Source organism: Hyla sarda, chromosome 1 (genome assembly GCF_029499605.1).
Source record: "Hyla sarda isolate aHylSar1 chromosome 1, aHylSar1.hap1, whole genome shotgun sequence".
NCBI lineage: Eukaryota > Metazoa > Chordata > Amphibia > Anura > Hylidae > Hyla > Hyla sarda.
Genome location: NC_079189.1, coordinates 358765070 through 358783482, shown reverse-complemented (window position 1 = coordinate 358783482; position 18413 = coordinate 358765070). Strand labels below are relative to the sequence as shown.

General features: G+C 40.9%; 1 protein-coding gene across 2 annotated transcripts in view; it reads left to right on the top strand.

Moving 5' to 3' along the window:
• The first annotated feature begins 685 nt into the window (after positions 1-685).
• The window catches only part of SLC1A1 (solute carrier family 1 member 1), a 75796-nt gene continuing 58068 nt past the window's right edge, over positions 686-18413 (top strand). Inside the window, exon 1 of one of the 2 annotated variants that reach the window (XM_056522329.1) lies at positions 686-1043. In XM_056522329.1, coding sequence (XP_056378304.1) covers positions 953-1043 — 91 coding nt within the window. In that variant the 5' untranslated portion in view covers positions 686-952. Of the gene's footprint in view, positions 1044-17889; positions 17970-18413 lie in introns of those variants that run through there. The other variant, XM_056522337.1, reaches the window with a different exon arrangement.

The window sequence follows — 18413 nt, the reverse complement described above, 5'->3', positions numbered from 1 at the left end:
ACCTACAGAATAATGATAAGGTGTCATTTTTACCGAAAGATTTACTGCATAGAAATGGAAGTCCGCAAAAGTTACAAAACTGTGTTTTTTCTTCAATTTTGTCGCAAAATGATATATATATATATATTTTTTTTTTTTTTCTGCCGTAGATTTTTGGGTAAAATGACTGATGTCATTACAAAGTAGAATTGGTGGCGCAAAAAATAAGCCACATATGGATTTTTAGGTGCAAAATTGAGAGTTATCATGGCTTATTTTTTTAAAGGTAAGGAAAATACGAAAGTGCAAAAACGGAAAGTATATGGGGCCCGTAGCTGTTGGTTCATGGATATTAAGGCATAATTGTAATGTGAACCTACCCCAATTTTCACTGAGGTAACATTGTATATGGTCATTTTCTTTCATGTTAAAAAAGTGCAGCCTTTTTCTTCCAATACCTTACCCAACCATCTCCAGAAGGTGGACACATGGCATCCCTGCACATTATAGCTCTGCTTTATTACATCCCAACACAAGCCCTAAATAAGAGGATTTGCTATTTCTGACAGAATCATGTGCACTGGTGTCTTCCATTGTGTCCCCTTCCTATGAGGGGACTTCCACCAGAGGACACCATGAGAGGAGCTCAGTGATAGAAGTGTCTCTGGAGAAATGACAGTGATTCCCCATTACATGTAAAGAGTGAGGCGGGACAATGAACAATGGCCATGTCTCTGGAGGGCGGGGAGGCACCGGCAGGTCGGTGTGGCAGATGTCAGGCAGTGCCCACAGGTGCTCGTCACCCTTAGCACAGGCAGGGGGCTGCAGCGCTCACACTCCGTACACTGCTCTACGTGCCAGCACTAGACGGCTCCCGCTCCCTGACGCAGTCACACAGCCTGCTGCCTCCTAGGGAACCGCTCCGAACCGCCGTTCTGCAGTGTACGCATCGTCTGCACTGCCCTCTCCAGACATGGGGAAGAAGATGAGGAAGGGCTGCGACTGCAAGAGGATCCTGAGGAACAACTGGCTGCTCATCGCCACAGTGGTGGCCGTGGTATTAGGTCAGTGTGCCTCATCCATCCCTACACTGTGCATTGATGTATAGGCGAGAAAGCTTCCTCTATGGCGGGGGAGGAGGGGTGCTGTCTATAGCAGGGGTTACATGGTGCCCGCTTTCATGCACCTGCCATCCTCCACCGGGCATTGCCATCTGCCCTCCCTGCATCCCCAGGCGGAACGTGTTGGGGAATGTTAATAGTGCTGCAGAGGAGCAAGTCCGGCTTATAGGAGGGAGCATGGAGACCTAGAGCCAGACCATGTCTAGTGTACATGTGGGGGCCTACAGGATGGATGGGTGGGCTGTGAGAAATACCAACATATACATGACATAGATCAGGGCTAGGCAGATAGGTAATATGTAATAAGAGATAGATATGAGGTAGAAAGATATCATAAGAGATAGATATTAGATAGATAAGTAGGACTCTAGATAGGTAGAAATCTAGGATGTAATAGATGGCTTGGTAGATAAATAATTAAATGCATAAATAAAAATAAATAAATAGGATATAATCAATCAGATAAATAGATATAAAATAGACAAGTAGGAGGAAGAATAGATAGACATATTGGATGATATAGATAAAATTAAATAAAATGATAGGTGGATAGATAGATAGATAGATCTTGATACTGTAGATAGATAGATAATTAGATAGATAGATAAAAGATAGATAGATCTTGATACTGTAGATAGATAGATAATTAGATAGATATGAAGAAGATCAAAAAAACTTGGATAGATATTAGATAAAATAGACCAGTGATCTCCAAACTGTAGACCTCCAGATGTTGCAAAACCGCAACCCCTAGCATGTCTGGATATCCCTGGCCATACTGGATGTTGTAGTTTTGCCACAGCTGATGGCCCACAGTCTGGAGACTGCTGGATAGATATAGTCCTAAATTTATCTTTTACCTTATAAATGTGTCAAAAACCACCAAAGAATAAACGTATAGCGATCCAGAGTAAAGTTATGAAGTACTTTTTTATTAAATATTAATATTAAATATATGCTCAAAAAAGGATATACATTTAAAAACATCTAGAAACAAGGTATACACGGTAGAATTGTGCTAGAGGAACCGACTAATAGGAGGCTACACACAAATATGCAGCTAGTAGCTGAGGTAGGTATAAGCAATGTACATAATAAAACCAAAATGGTAACTGTGCTTTAAAGAATTTAAAGTGAGATAGTACAAAATAAAGTGTATGTACATAGATCAGACTGGTTGCTATCCTGGGGTAAGGAGTATGTAACACAGTACAGAGAAGTATACAAATCAGAAAAGGTCCAAAGGAAAAAATCAAATCCTAAAGATAAATCAATACACAGAAGTACACTGATATAACATAATATTTTACAGTGGGAAAGAGTAAACGCGTGTGCCTCCACCACCCAACATTTCGGTTAAGTCTTGACACCCCGGATGAAGTCCTGAGCGAAACGTTGGGTGGTGGAGGCACACGCGTTTACTCTTTCCCACTGTGGTAAAATATTATGTTATATCAGTGTACTTCTGTGTATTGATTTATCTTTAGGATTTGATTTTTTCCTTTGGACCTTTTCTGATTTGTATACTTCTCTGTACTGTGTTACATACTCCTTACCCCAGGATAGCAACCAGTCTGATCTATGTACATACACTTTATTTTGTACTATCTCACTTTAAATTCTTTAAAGCACAGTTACCATTTTGGTTTTATTATGTACATTGCTTATACCTACCTCAGCTACTAGCTGCATATTTGTGTGTAGCCTCCTATTAGTCGGTTCCTCTAGCACTACTCTACCGTGTATACCTTGTTTCTAGATGTTTTTAAACGTATGTCCTTTTTTGAGCATATATTTAATATTAATATTTACTAAAAAGTACTTCATAACTTTACTCTGGATCGCTATACGCTTATTCTTACGTGGTTTTTGACTCAGGTTGGCACGTTGGTAGATTTACTGGGACTTATGTGTCTTAGCTTATAAATGTGTTAAAATTTCTAATCATATTTAAAAAAAAAACTTGGGCTCTGTTCACACCTCCATATCTCCTTCTATCATAGCTGTCTGTCAGGAGGGTTTAGTGACTTGGGCCACTGTATAGCCATAATACATCAATCATAATAAAAAAAAGACGCCACACAGTATACATTTTATGTACTGTATGCCCCTTTGTGTAACAGCATCATTTACTATGTATACAGCAAATAAAAATGTAGTTTAATATAGTATACAGAAAATAAAATGTAGGCCGAAGCAAGCCAGCCTGATGTATATCAAAAGGACAATCTGGAGACCCTATAGAACCCTATGAAATTTCCCGGATCCACACCAGTGATCCACAAATGTAGTATGGCCAAAGCCATACACTTATGGACTCAGATGCCTTCAACGGAAATACATTCTCTTAACATGTTTTTGCGAAATCCATGGACATTTTTATACCTCTACCGTAATACATATTACTCATATTACTTATCGCAGTGGCCCTTTACTGTAAATGTGTAATGGATTGAACATTACAGAATAAGAATACATTTCCATAGGCATTGATAAAAAAAAAAAACCAGATCTATTTTATTATTCACGTGAGAAGAGATATTAGTTCAGAGACCCTGAAGCTGAGATACTCGCCTTTGAGATTAGGTGATGGAACATTATACCCACTAAACATGTCAGTAACCATGCAGCCACATGATATTCCACAGCATATTCTTTAAATGGTTAGTAGGTACCAAGCCTTCCTTGTGTCATTCTGATTTCCTTCTGTGTAGTTTTTGGAGTTGTAGGTTACTGTCCCAAATAATTACATTAGTTGATATACAGTATTATTACATTCTTAGATAATTTGTAAGCTATCTTGAAAAAGGACAGGAGTCTATCAATTTAAAACCTAAAGCCCTACTGTGTTGATCCAGACAAGCCAAAACCACCTATGAGGCTGGTGCCAATTGCCCCATGACTGAGGAAAAATTTCTTTGTGACTCCAATAAGGCGATCAAAATAAATCCCTGGATCACCGTTCTATCCCTATAAATCTAGTATCCATAACCTGGAATATATTTTTCCAGAAAAACATCCAGGCCCCCCCCCTTGAACTTGTTTATTCTGTCAGACATCACAACATCATGTGGCAGAGAGTTCAATAGTCTCACTGCTCTTACAGTAAAGAATCTCTGTCTGTGACGATGGTGAAATCTTCTTTCCTCTAGACGTAGTGGATGCCTTCTTGTCACGGTTACCGGCCTAGGTATAAAAAGACCACTGGAAAGATCCCTGTACTGTCCATAATTTGTACATTGCAACCACTTGAAGTAGTTTGGGGGCTATACTTTGATTCTACAGGACAATGCAGTATGAATAAAGGGAAACTCTGATATCATTCCACACGGGTGACCATCAGAAGCCATTTACAGCCCTTAAAAAAAATTACTGTTATATCATTGTCCATAGGAATGGGTTTAGTGGCTTAGTAGTAAAAAGTTTAAAGGGGTACTCCACTGCTCAGCGTTTGGAACTAACTGTTCCGAATGCTGTAGCTGGCGCCCGGAGCTTGTGAAGTCATAGCCCCGCCCCCTCATGGTGTCACACCCCGCCCCCTCAATGCAAGTATATGGGAGGGGGCATGGCTGCTTTTCTGTTGAAGCTACACAAAAAGCAGAGGTGTAAATGAATGTGCATTTTGCTTTTGAACAGGGAGTTACAAACCGACATGTGTAAAGATAGTTAATACCACAAAATAGATTTACCTCACACAATGCAGTCAGACAATAAGCAAATAATAGTCAATTCCTTCCACTCTATATCATTTATCACAGTAGGCTGTGTGTGAATAAACTGCTTTATGGCAGGCTAGGAATAAGAGTAAACTGTTCTACATATGTAAAATCTTAAAAGTTAATAAGGTAATAGCCTTGAATTTAAGTTGTGCTCAAATGAATGGGAGGAATGAAGAAATAGATTTTCTTGTGCCAAATTGTAACATTGTTTCAAAGTATCCAAGGAGATAGAGAACAATCTATTAGCTTCATGGTATTCTATTATTTGTTTAACTTCTTGTTTACCTAAGTGAAAGAAGTTTCTTTGGATCTATTACAAGATAGATCAACATCATATCTTCTGAAAATGGAGGCTTAAAGGGGTACTCCACTGGAATTTTTTTTTTTTTTTATGAACTGGGGCCAGAAAGTCAAACATATTTGTAAATTACTTCTATTAAAAAATCTTAATCCTTCCAGTACTTATCAGCTGCTGTTATGCTCCACAGGAAGTTCTTTTATTTTTGAATTTCCTTTGTCTGACCACAGAGCTCTCTGCTGACACCTCTGTCCATTTTAGGAACTGTTTAGAGCAGGATAAGTTTGCTATGGGGATTTGTTCCTACTCTGGACAGTTCCTGACACAGACAGAGGTGTCAGCAGAGAGCACTGTGGTCAGACAGAAAGGAAATTCGGAAAGAAAATAACTTCCTGTGGAGCATACAGCAGCTGATAAGTACTGGAAGGGTTAAGATTTTTTTAATAGAAGTAATTTACAAATCTGTTTAATTTTGTGGCACCAGTTGATTAAAAAAATGTTTTCCGGCAGAGTACCCCTTTAACGCTAGTGTGAGCAGAACCTTAGCCTTTACTAGGCCTGGAGATAATTTATTTCTCCATATACTGATAGCATTTAATGGGACAGATCTAGGACATGACAGTTACTAAGACATTAAACTTTTGTCTTAGAATATTTCCAAGTTCAGAACAATGTCAAAATATTTATGCAGTGTCTTAGGCCTGTAAGGGGTTGTGCTATATGTATACATATACTCATCTCCAGTAGAAAGATCACCAGAAATGCATAGTTTGAGCTAGGCTCTTCACAGCGACATTATAAGGCTGGGTTCACATATGTCCCACATTGGTGAACTCGACGCAGCTGATGCCACAACTGATGACAAGTTGGCATCAGTTGTATGGCATCCAGCATCCATTGTTTCTGCACAGCGGACAGAGGAACGCAGCAAGCCCTCCGGCGTGTCCAACCATCTGGCATCAAATAAATGGGATCAGTTCAAGCATCAGTCTCCCTCCGGTGCAAGCGGGAGGGAAACTTTGCCAGACTCCTGATATATGTGAACCCAGCCTAATCGAGATACATACAATAATTCTAGCCTAAGTATTCCTGTTTAAGGAAAGTAAATCGTATCACTTTCTCAAAAAAAAAAAAAAGCTGATACAGCTGCGCCTTTAAAAATAGAGAGTGCAACTATAAAGATTGTCAGATGCTCAAGAATGTTTGTTAACTTGATAAACTTTGCTGTATTATTGTAACTTATTATTCTATAAATATTGTTATAATGTGTAGCAATAAATATAATTCTATACAGTAAAATATTTATAAAGACCCCCCCCCCCCCCAAATATACGTAACAATTATACCAAAAAAGAGACAGCTCTAAAAGTTAAAGGACTTGTAACTGATTCATATGGCATTATATATGTAATTATTATTGGTAATGGGCTCCCAGTGGTAGGATGTTTTTCAGCAAATTGCTGATTTTTTCTGATGCAGTCTTGATGTGGCTTTTACAGGTGAAAGACTTGTTAAACTTCACCCTACCACTTGACGTACAGGCATCTTATCCCTAAAGTATCAAGAGTATTATTGTGTCTATGACCACATTAAGACATTGGACAGCACTTTATCTGGAAAGCTGCTAAAACCAAACAATACAGTTCAAGTTGTCTTCTGAAATGACCGGTATAATGGAATAGGTCTCTCTGAAATGACTGATGATTTACAATAACATATGTGATTTTGCATAATGAATTCAATGGTGAAAGGAATTTAGTCATCTAAAGTAAACCACTGCAAGTTATAAAGTTACAGTAAATAGCTTTCCTGTAAATAAAAAACAACACTCCACCCTCATCACTTAAGGTATGTCTGGTTATTATATATTATTACAGCTTCCTTGTGCAATTAAAACAATACTGTATATGTGTGTCACTCTGTTTTAATGCACACCCAAAGCTTATACATACAACCCAACCTTTAATGAATGGAAAAAAGGACACACAAGGTTTTGTATTCCTCTAGCCTCAACTCAATCACTCCCAGCAAGGGATAGTATAGCTATGGGCCCCCTTTAGCAGCCAGAAATGCTGCATAATAACATGAAAGAATAGAAATGGGAAATATAGCATCAGTTCTATAGATTAACCCTGTAGTTCATAGGGCAGCCTAGGTCGTGACTGTTTGTAATGTCCAAATTTAAAAGGGGCTGTATTGAAATGTCAGCCATAGAGATACTGCTCTCTTTGTAAAGAATACTTTACCAACATTGTCGGAAAGTGATGTTGGCTAGGACATGCCATCATTTTATGATTAGTGGGGGTCTGACTTCTGGGACCCCCTTCATTCATGGGAATAAAGAGGGTGTAGTGCTACATCACTTCCGAGTTTTTCCCAATTCGGCAGTGCCCCTGACCATGCTACTGTGTTACAGGTTGGAGAGTTACAATTTGGAGACTACTGCAAGGAAGCATAGTCAGTCCGCTGCTCTCCAAAACAAACTACAAGTTTCAGGATGCTCTACTAAGCATGTCATTCTGGAAAGTTCAACATGAATGGACACAGATCTACACAACATACAGCCCAGGACTAGTTCTAGCTTGGTGGCCATAATGAACTTCAGTCCTGCGATCACCGTTATCTTCTGCCAAAAAGCTGAGTAAGGAGCTCATGGCAAACCCAGACATCAGTTTAGGACACAAGAATGTGGTAATGGTTGATAGCTGTTCAGTATTTCTCATGCTGGCAGAATAGGGCAAGAGGGGGGCATAATGATAACAGCACGACAGCTCCTAAAACATGGGACTGTTCCATTGCATGTGGGGAAGTTTGGCGCTAAGGATTATATAATAACAGATTACATATCTGTGTAAAAATGTGAAAAAACTAGGGGAAGATTTATCAAACTAGAGCAGTTGCCCATAGCTACCAATCAGATTGCTTCTTTCATATTTTAGGGGCCCTTTTAAAGATAAAAGTTGGAATGTTGTTAAGGGCAACTGTTCCACTTTTCCTCTGCATAAGCTTTAATAAATCTCCCCTTATTACTTTATTATATTATAGCATGTATTTCATGGAGATGTGTATGTAACTACAATAGGGGGATATACTTTATTTATCACCAAAATAGTAATGTGACCAGAGGTGTGAGTGTTCTGTTGTGTATTGTTAGCATTTTCATATTGCATTTATATTTCTTGATGTTACAGCTAGTCATTTAAAATGTATTTTATGCTGCAAATATTTATTACATAACATCTCTTTAAAGGGCCAAGATTACATGAGGAGATAGCTGCTGCAGAATGCTGTTTTTACAGAGGCAGTGATCTGTTGCTATTACCGACATCTGCAATGGAGAATCTTTATTGCATTTAAAATATGCCCTCATGTGCCAATAACACTGATTTCCTGGCATTACATTTTGTTAATGACATTAATGTTTTAAGCTGTATCCTTTAACCCCTTAAGGACCAAGACCATTTTCACCTTAAGGACCAGAGCATTTTTTGTACATGTGACCACTATCACTTTAAGCATTAATAACTCTGGGGTGCTTTTACTTTTCATTCTGATTCCAAGATTGCTTTTTCATGACATATTCTACTTTATAGTATGGAAAACAAGAAATGGAATGGCCCGGCACAGCAGGATTAAGGCTGCAGCGTCAGTTATGTAGAGCTGTGGTGGAGTGCAAGTGGAACCCCGTAGAGATGCCAATATGGGAAGTGCAAAGTCCGTGTTGAGAACGATGAATACAAAAAGGAGCAAAGAGACTGCACTCACCATAGGTAATGGAGCTTTAATGGGCTTCGTCCTTAAGGGGTAAAATGCAGCATACCAGCTAACAAACAGGGGGAGGGAGGGAGGCGGGGAGCGTACACCAGGACAGGCTGTTTCACACCAGAAACGGTGCTTCTTTGCTGGTATAAGCTTGAAGAAGCGTCATTTCCGGCGTGAAACAGCCTGTCCTTGTGTACACTCCCCGCCTCCCTCCTTCCACCTGTTTGTTACCTGGTATGCTGCATTTTACCCCTTAAGGACGAAGCCCATTTTGGCCTTAAGGACGCAGAAAATTTTATTTTTACATTTTAATTTTTTCCTCCTCGCCTTCAAAAAATCATAACTCTTTTATATTTTCATCCACAGACTAGTATGAGGGCTTGTTTTTTGCGCGACTAGTTGTCCGTTGTAATGCCATCACTCACTTTACCATAAAATGTATGGCGCAACCAAAAAAATACTATTTATGTGGGGAAATTAAAAAGAAAACCGCAATTTTGCAAATTTTGGAAGGTTTCGTTTTCACGCCGTACAATACGGTAAAAATTACGTTTGTTCTTTATTCTTTGGGTCAATACAATTAAAATGATACCCATGATAACTTACTTTTCTATTACTATTGCGCTTAAAAAAATCACAAACTTTTAAACCAAATTAGTACGTTTAAGATCCCCTTATTTTGAAGACCTATAACTTTTTCATTTTTCCGTATAAGCGGCGGTATGAGGGCTCATTTTTTGCGCCGGGATCTGTACTTTTTATTGATACCATATTTGCTTATATAAAACCTTTAATACAGTTTTTATAAATTTTTTGGGGAATAAAATGTTATAAAAAAGCAGCTATTTTGAACTTTTTTTTTTCTTACGTTCACGCCGTTCACGTATCATTAACATTTTAATTTAATAGTTCAGATATTTACGCACGCGTCGATACCAAATATGTATATAAAATATTTTTTTTAACACTTTTTGGGGGTGAAATAGGGAAAATGGGGCAATTTACGTTTTTATTGGGGGAGGGTTTTTTTGCATTTTTTTTACTTTATTTTTTTACTTTTATTTTTACACTTTAATAGTCCCCATAGGGGACTATTTAAAGCAATCATTCGATTGCTAATCCTGTTCAGTGCTATGTATAGGACATAGCACTGATCAGGGTTATCGGTCATCTTCTGCTCTGGTCTGCGGGAAGGCAGATCAGAGCAGAAGACTCCCGGAAGACAGCGGAGGCAGGTGAGGGGACCTCCGGCTGCCGTGCTGGATGATCGGATCGCCGCGGCAGCGCTGCGGGCGATCCGATCATCCAATTAAGTGACCGCGATGCTGCAGATGCCGTGATCTTTATTGATCACGGCATCTGAGGGGTTAATGGCGGACATCCGCGGTATCGCGGGTGTCCGCCATTACCGGCGGGTCCCTGGCTGCGATCAAAAGCCCAAAAGCCGGGACCTGCCGCGCATGCCCGCGGTTATGCTTAGGACGTAAATGTACGTCCTTGTGCGTTAAGTACCACGTCACCAGGACGTACATTTACGGCGCTCATCGTTAAGGGGTTAAGCTCCGTTGCCTATGGTGAGTGCAGTCTCTTTGCTTCTTTTTGTATTCATATTCTACATTATGTTAGTGGTAAATTTTCGTCGATACTTGCATCATTTCTTGGAGAAAAATTCCCAAATTTGATGAAAAATATGAAAATTTCGATTTTTTTTTAACTTTGAAACTCTTTGCTTATAAGGAAAATGGACATCCCAAATAAAATATATATTGATTCACATATTCAATATGTCTACTTTATGTTTGCATCATAAAGTTGACATTTTTTTTACTTTTGGAAGACATCAGAGGGCTTCAACGGTCAGCAGCAATTTTCAAATTTTTCGCAACATTTTTTAAATCTGAATTTTTAAGGGGCCAGTTCAGTTTTGAAGTAGATTTGAAGGGCCTTCATATTAGAAATACCCCATAAATGACCACAATATAAAAACTGCACCCCTCAAAGTATTCAAAATGATATTCAGAAAGTTTGTTAACCCTTTAGGTGTTTCACAGGAATAGCAGCAAAGTGAAGGAGAAAATTCAAAATCTTAATTTTTTACACTAGCATATTCTTGTAGATCCAGTTTTTGAATTTTTACAAGGGGTAATAGGAGAAAAAGCCCCCCAAAATTTGTAACCCACTTAATCTCGATTAAGCTAATACCTCATATGTGAACGTAAAGTGCTCTGTGGTTGCACTAGAGGGCTCAGAAGGGAAGGAGCGACAATGGGATTTTGGAGAGTGAATTCTGATGAAATGATTTTTGGGGGGCATGTCGCATTTATGAAGCCCCTATGGTTCCATAACAGCAAAAAAAAATAAACACATGGCATACTATTTTGGAAAATACACTCCTCAAGGCATGTAAAAAGGGGTCCAGTGAGCCTTAACACCCCACAGGTGTTTGATGACTTTTTTTTTCACAAAAGTGTAGTTTTTCCCCCCAAAATTTACCATTTTTTTTTTACCAAGGGAAATGGGAGAAAATGCCCCCCAAAATTTGTAACCCCATTTCTTCGGAGTATGGAAATACCCCATATTAGGACATTAAATGCTCTGTTGGCGAACTACAATGCTCAGAATAGAAGGAGTCACATTTAGCTTTTGGAAAGCAAATTTTGCTGAAATGGTTTTTGGGGGGCATGTTGCATTTAGGAAGCCCCTATGGTTCCATAACAGCAAAAAAAATAAAAAAAACACATGGCATACTATTTTGGAAACTACACCCCGCAAGGAACATAACATGGGGTACAGTGAGCCTTAACACTCCACAGGTGTTTGACGACTTGTCGTTAAAGTCGGATGTGTAAATGAAAAATATTTTAGTTTTTCACTAAAATGCTGGTTTTTCCCCAAATTTTACATTTTTACAAGGGGTAATAGGAGAAAATGCCCCCCAAAATTTGTAACCCCATTTCTTCTGAGTATGGAAATACCCCATGTGTGGACATCAAGTGCTCTGCTGGCGCACTATAATGCTCAGGAGAGGAGAAGCGCCATTGAGCTTTTGGAGAGAGAATTTGTTTGGAATAAAAGTCAGGGCCATGCGCATTTACAAAGCCCCCCGTGGTGCCAGAATAGTGGACCCCCCACATGTGACCCCATTTTGGAAACTACACCCCTCACAGAATTTAATAAGGGGTACAGTGAGCATTTACACCCCACTGGCATTTTTGGGCTGTGCAAATGAAAAATTCAGACACCTGTGGGGCGTAAATGCTCACTGTACCCCTTATTACATTACGTGAAGGGTGTAGTTTCCAAAATGGGGTCACATGTGGGGGGTTTCATTGTTCTGGCACCATGGGGGCTTTGTAAACACATGTGGGACTTAATTAGGGATTGCATAGGGGTGGATATAGAGGCTGTCCGAAAATGCTGGGAGTTGTTGTTTTGCAACAGCTGGAGGCTCCGTTTTAGAAACACTGCAGTACGGTACGTTTTTCATTTTTATTGTGGGGGACAGCGTAAGGGGGTGTATATGTAGTGTTTTACCCTTTATTATGTGTTAGTGTAGTGTAGTGTTTTTAGGGTACATTCACACGGGTGGGTTTACGGTGAGGAAAATTTGCCGCAGCTTAAATTTAGAGCAGGAAACTCACTGTAAACCCGCCTGTGTGAATGTACCCTGTACATTCACATGGGGGGGGGGGGGGGGGGCGCATGCAAACCTCCAGCTGTTGCAAAGCTACAACTCTGGGAGTTGTACTTTTGCAACAGCTGGAGGCGCACTGGTTGGAAAACCTTCAGTTAGGTTCTGTTACCTGGAGATATATTTATGCAACAACTGGATGCACGCAACTACAACTCCCAGCATGGTGAGACAGTTTGCTTTTCGTGCATGCTGGGAGTTGCATGCTGGGAACTTTAACCCCCGATCTGCTATCAGTCGGTCGCTTCTGACCGACCAATAGTGGGGATAGGAGGGGTGGCACCTTCCACCTCACTCCTATCCCTTCAGGGGGATCGTGGGTGTCTTAGACAACCGGTGAGCGGTGGGGACCGGAATTCCCACGGGCATACAGGTATGCCCTGGGTCCTTAAGTACCAGGGAGCCAGGGCGTACCTGTACGCCCTTGGTCCCTAAGTGGTTAACCACTTCATTCAGCTGCATGATAGACTGTGTATGTATGTGTTTTAGGGTCCATTCACACGAGCGTATTTACATGCTATAATTCTGCCAATTGTTTTGTTCATCTTTCAGTTTAAGGATAGCATCACATGTGGCTTATTTTGCTGTGTATTTGCTGCTGTGTATTTTCCTTCCCCTTGAAGTCAATGGGTAAGAAAATACGCAGAAGCAAGTACGTAGCACAATATGGTATTCACATGAGTGGGTTTACTTGTATGTTTTCTGCTACGAGTTTGAATCGGGGCTGTCTGTCTGTGATTTTCAGCAGTAATTTCCAATGTGGAAAATTTGCCACATAACCCATTGAACTCAGTGACGGATTTGTTGCAGCGGAAATTACGCTTTTGAAAACCTGCGGACAAACATGGAGAGCCCACCCCCATTCAAACTTGCAGCAGGAAACACACAAGTAAATCCACTTGTGTGACTGTGCTATGTATTTGTTGCTGCGTATTTTCCTACCCATTGAAGTAAAATATACCACATATAACATGTACCCTTACACTGAAAGATGAACAAAACAATTGGCAGAATTATCTGACAGCGTTGTATATCCGAACAGGTAAAAAGAATCAGGCATGTGAATACAAGTTAAGTATGTAATACTTTAAAGGGGTAGTCCAGTGTTGAAAAACGTATCCTCTATCCTAAGGATAGGGGATAAGTTTGAGATCGCAGGGGGTCTGACCGCTGGGGCCCCCTGCGATCTCTCTGTACGGGGGCCAGGCTCTCCGGCCAGATAGCGGGTGTTGACCCCCGCACGAAGCGGTGGCTGACACGCCCCCTCAATACATCGCTATGACAGAGCCGGAGATTGCCGAAGGCAGCACTCCGGCTCTGCCATAGAGTTGTATTGAGGGGGCGTGTCGGCTGCCGCTTTGTGCGGGGGTTGACACGCCCCCTTCGCGCGGGCTGTCGTGGCCCCGTACAGGAGATTGTGGGGGGCCCCAGCAGTCAGACCCCCCGCGATCTGCAACTTATCCCCTATCCTTAGGATAGGGGATAAGTTGTTCTCCACTTGTTCACTACTGGACTACTCCTTTAATGGAAATGTATGTGCAGTCTATTGTATGCATACATGAAATACAAATATATGTAAAGTATTAGGGTATAGATTTAGGCTAGTTTCACACTATGGTTCATAAATCCGTTATAAAACATCCGTTATATTCAATTCTATACTGATTTAACGGACGTTATATAACGGTTGAATAAAACGATTATAACGGATGAATAGATTTCTAATGTCCGTTAATTAAACGGATAAATGTTTATCCGTTATTATCCGTTAATACCTTATTATTATTAACGTCCGTTATATTCACCTTTGTTTGACCTCTCCCTACCTGCACACCTTACAACAGCTGAAGCTCCTCCTCCTACCTGAACGGGAGGGTATAAAAGGATGCCACAATGATCCTGCCGCAGTCTGCATTTCAGCATTGAGAGGGAGAGTACTATCGGTTGCTTTGCTTGCTATCAGACTATCAGGGGGGGGGGCAGGAGGGTGCACTACTCTGCCCCCTGGAGTGGGGGGGGGTGCAGGAGGGTGCACTACTCTGCCTCCTGGAGGGGGGGGGGGGGTTCGGGAGGGTGCACTACTCTGCCTCCTGGAGGGGGGGGGGGTGCAGGAGGGTGCACTACTCTGCCTCCTGGAAGGGGGGGTGGTGCAGGACGGTGCACTACTCTGCCTCCTGGAGGGGGGGGGGGTGCAGGAGGGTGCACTGCTCTGCCTCCTGGAGGGGGGGGATGCAGGAGGGTGCACTACTCTGCCTCCTGGAAGGGGGGGGTGCAGGAGGGTGCACTACTCTGCCTCCTGGAGGGGGGTGCAGGAGGGTGCACTACTCTGCCTCCTGGAAGGGGGGGGTGCAGGAGGGTGCACTGCTCTGGTTCTTGGGCTGTTAATAGAGCGCTGTTGAAGTGCTATCAGGGGTGCTATCAGGCAGATGGCGGCGGATGAATACAGATACCCAAAACCGACTCCTACTGCTGCCTCCTGCTGTCTGACCAGAAAGTAGAGGGGGTGTGACGGGGGTGTGAGCACTACTCAACTTTCCCATGTGACTTCAGGAGTGTAAAGTCTCTACTGAGCATGCTCAGTAGCACTAACGGACGTTAAATTAACGAACAATAACGGGTGTATTTTGTAACGTACGTTACGCCATAGGCTTCAATGTTAATAATTAACGGACGTTCAATGATCCGTTAATTATAAATGGAAAAAAAATACTGCATGTCCGTTCTATACTTCCGTTATAACTAACGGACGTTAGTTTAACGGAACAAAAAAAGTACAAACGGAAGATTAAAAAATCCCATAGACTTTAATGGGATTTATTAACGGAAGTTTAAGGATCCGTTATAAAAGCCTTTATAACGGAATTTCATAATGGATCTTTAAATGGAAGAACTTTATAGTGTGAAAGCAGCCTTAATTGTACAGCAAGAGACTTTAGAACGGTCATCAAGAATCTTATTACTGATTCTAATGGTGAGGTTACAACTAAAAGAACAAAGTGCCATTGTCCTCATCACCAACCTCTATGTCTGGTCTTTGGGTTAGAATAGTAGAATTTTTTAGTTTATTTAGTGATCTCAAATCTTTCAGATAACTTTCCTTATGTTTTCAGCTTATCTGTATAGTTGGAATTTTTGGACCATTATTTAAGATATTGGCATAACAGAAAACCAACCTTTATAAGTACAACTATTATAAACTTCCAATTTACATTAATTGAAAGAAGAAAAGATGGCACCTGCTATTGCTCCTCCAAACTCATCAGGTCCAAAAATATTTAGGGGGACATTTACCAAAACTTGTATAGAAAAGAAGTGGTGCAGTTGCCTGTAGCAACCAACCAGATTGCTTCTTTTAATTTTTCAGAGGTAAAACTTCATAAACACAGAATGTATCAGCGGATAAGAAAAATTCAGTCAATCTAGTCACCCCATTATTCTGAATACTATGAATACTCACTGGCCCTATCTTATATGAAGGATAGCTTTATGCCTATCTGAATGCATGGGATAACTGTATTTGCAGCTACCACTTTAGCAGGAAGGCTATTCCATACATCCACTACTCTCTCAGTAAAGTAATACTAATTGAAAACTATGTCCTATAGTGGTAAATGCATAGAAGCTTATACGCTGTTAATTTGCATAGATATCAATATCAAAATTAAGCAGAGAGATCAATCAATAACTGTCCAGTCTATCCCTGAACTTCTCTAGGAAATCATAATGTTTGCTTTTACCTTAGAGACCCTTTGCTACCACAGTGTTAGCTCTTTACTTTGAGTCCCTTATGATACAAGCACAATACAGTACAAACGTTTGTTGTTGTCGTTGAAGTATACATCTGTTGAAGTCAGAAGCATAAATTACCTGGTAAATAAATATGTAGTAGGTGTGGACTACAGATTCTGTCAAAGCCAGTTCTGTTATTGAACTGTCAGTATGTCTTTTATGAAATTAGGTTGCTAAATTTAGATTTCCTGCATTCATTCGGCACTATGCCAAAAGGATTTATTTCTCACTGAACATTATTAGGCAATACAGTGAGAAATTAGATATTTTCTTTTATGTTAACTCTTCTCAATTTCCTGGCTCATTATTCTGATGTTGTGAATGCATTTTCAAAACTTAGTGAAAGTATAAAGAGCTATCTATATATGTTTTCAAGATCAATATTAAAGGGAATCTGCCAGCTGTGTTTGCTACTAAGAGCTGCTGACACTATTAGATAGCTGTTAGGGCAGGGTTCCTCAAACTACGGTCCGTGGGCCACATGCGGCCCACCGAGGACATTTATCCTTTCCACTGGGTAGGGCCACCATCCGGGGGGGGGGGGGGGGGGGGACAGGACGGACTTTATTACTATGTGGGGGCAAGAAACAGGTCATAATTATTATTATTATTATATGTGGGGGCACAGAATGGGGCATTATTGCTATATGTGAAGGGCACAGAGTGTTTTGCCTACCACAATTATGGGGGCAACTATTAACAGAGGGGCCTACCCAAATTATATGGAGCCCCCTGTATAGTTTGGGTAGTCCTCTCTGTTCATAGTTGCTGCTTTCATATAGTTTGGGGAGGCCCCTCTGTAAAAGGGCACCCGCACCAGTGTGAGCCTGGGGTGAAAGCGGAGTTCCACCAATCAGACTGCATTGATGGACACTGATCAGACAGCATTGATGGGCACTGATCAGACTGCATTGATGGGCACTGATCAGACTGCATTGATGGATACTGATCAGACTGCATTGATGGGCACTGATCAGACTGCATTGATGAGCAGTGTAGTCTGTATGTCTCTGTGTGAGCAAAGTTATTGCTGGTATATTGTTTTTGTAGCGCTGTATATATATATATATATATATATATATATATATATATATATTACTTGTTCTTCCTTTTAAATATTGTATTTGTTCCCGTTATGTTTCTTCACTTCTAAATAAGATATATGCATTGTGCGTAGGAATTTGTTCATAGTTTTTTTTTCTAACTATAGTCCGGCCCTCCAACGGTCTGAGGGACAGTGAACTGGCCCCCTGTTAAGAAAGTTTGAGGACCCCTGTGTTAGGGTATGAAGGCAAACTGTACCTTTCCTGGAGCTGACAGTGGTTGTTAAATTGTAAAATAGCCTATTTATTTCTCTGTCAGTTGTCAAAAAGGTGGTGCCGAGCTGCTCAAGCGGCACACCTCCTTGTTTGCCATCATTTGCCCTCCAAGCCTCTCTGTCATTAATAGGCAGAGCCCTATACATCAGTCAAGGAGGTACTGGAAAGTAATAGCAAAGAGTTGCACCAGACTGTGGCAGTTAAGCAGCACAGTACTGCCTCCTTCACACTTGGCTGTGAAATAAAAGGGCCCTAATTTAAGTTTGATAGCCACCAGCAGCTTCAGGAAAGGTACAGTTTTCTCTCATACCCTAACAGCTATTCAATGGCGTCTGCAGCTCAAAGTAGTAAATAGAGTTGACAGATTCCCTTCAACCTCTTAAAGCATGACTGTCAGATCCCCCCCCCCCAAAAAAAAACTGTTATATGTTGCTCAGTACCTCATCCTAATCATGTACATCAAATTGTTATGTGTCTCCGACCTATATTTCTCTCAGAATTACCTTTATTCACTTGCCATCATTGCTCAGTGAGGTTTCTGTCCATGCAGAGGCAGGGGGCGTGTCCCTCTCTTCTCCTCACTGTGATGACTCCTCCCCCTGCCTCAATTTGCACTGTCTCACAGAGGGTCGGGAGCAAACACAGCAGCTCTAGACCTGCCTGCAGCCGTGTCAATCATTTATGGTGTCCATGAAGTAATTATGACCACTGGACACTCCAGGACTGGTATGTGTC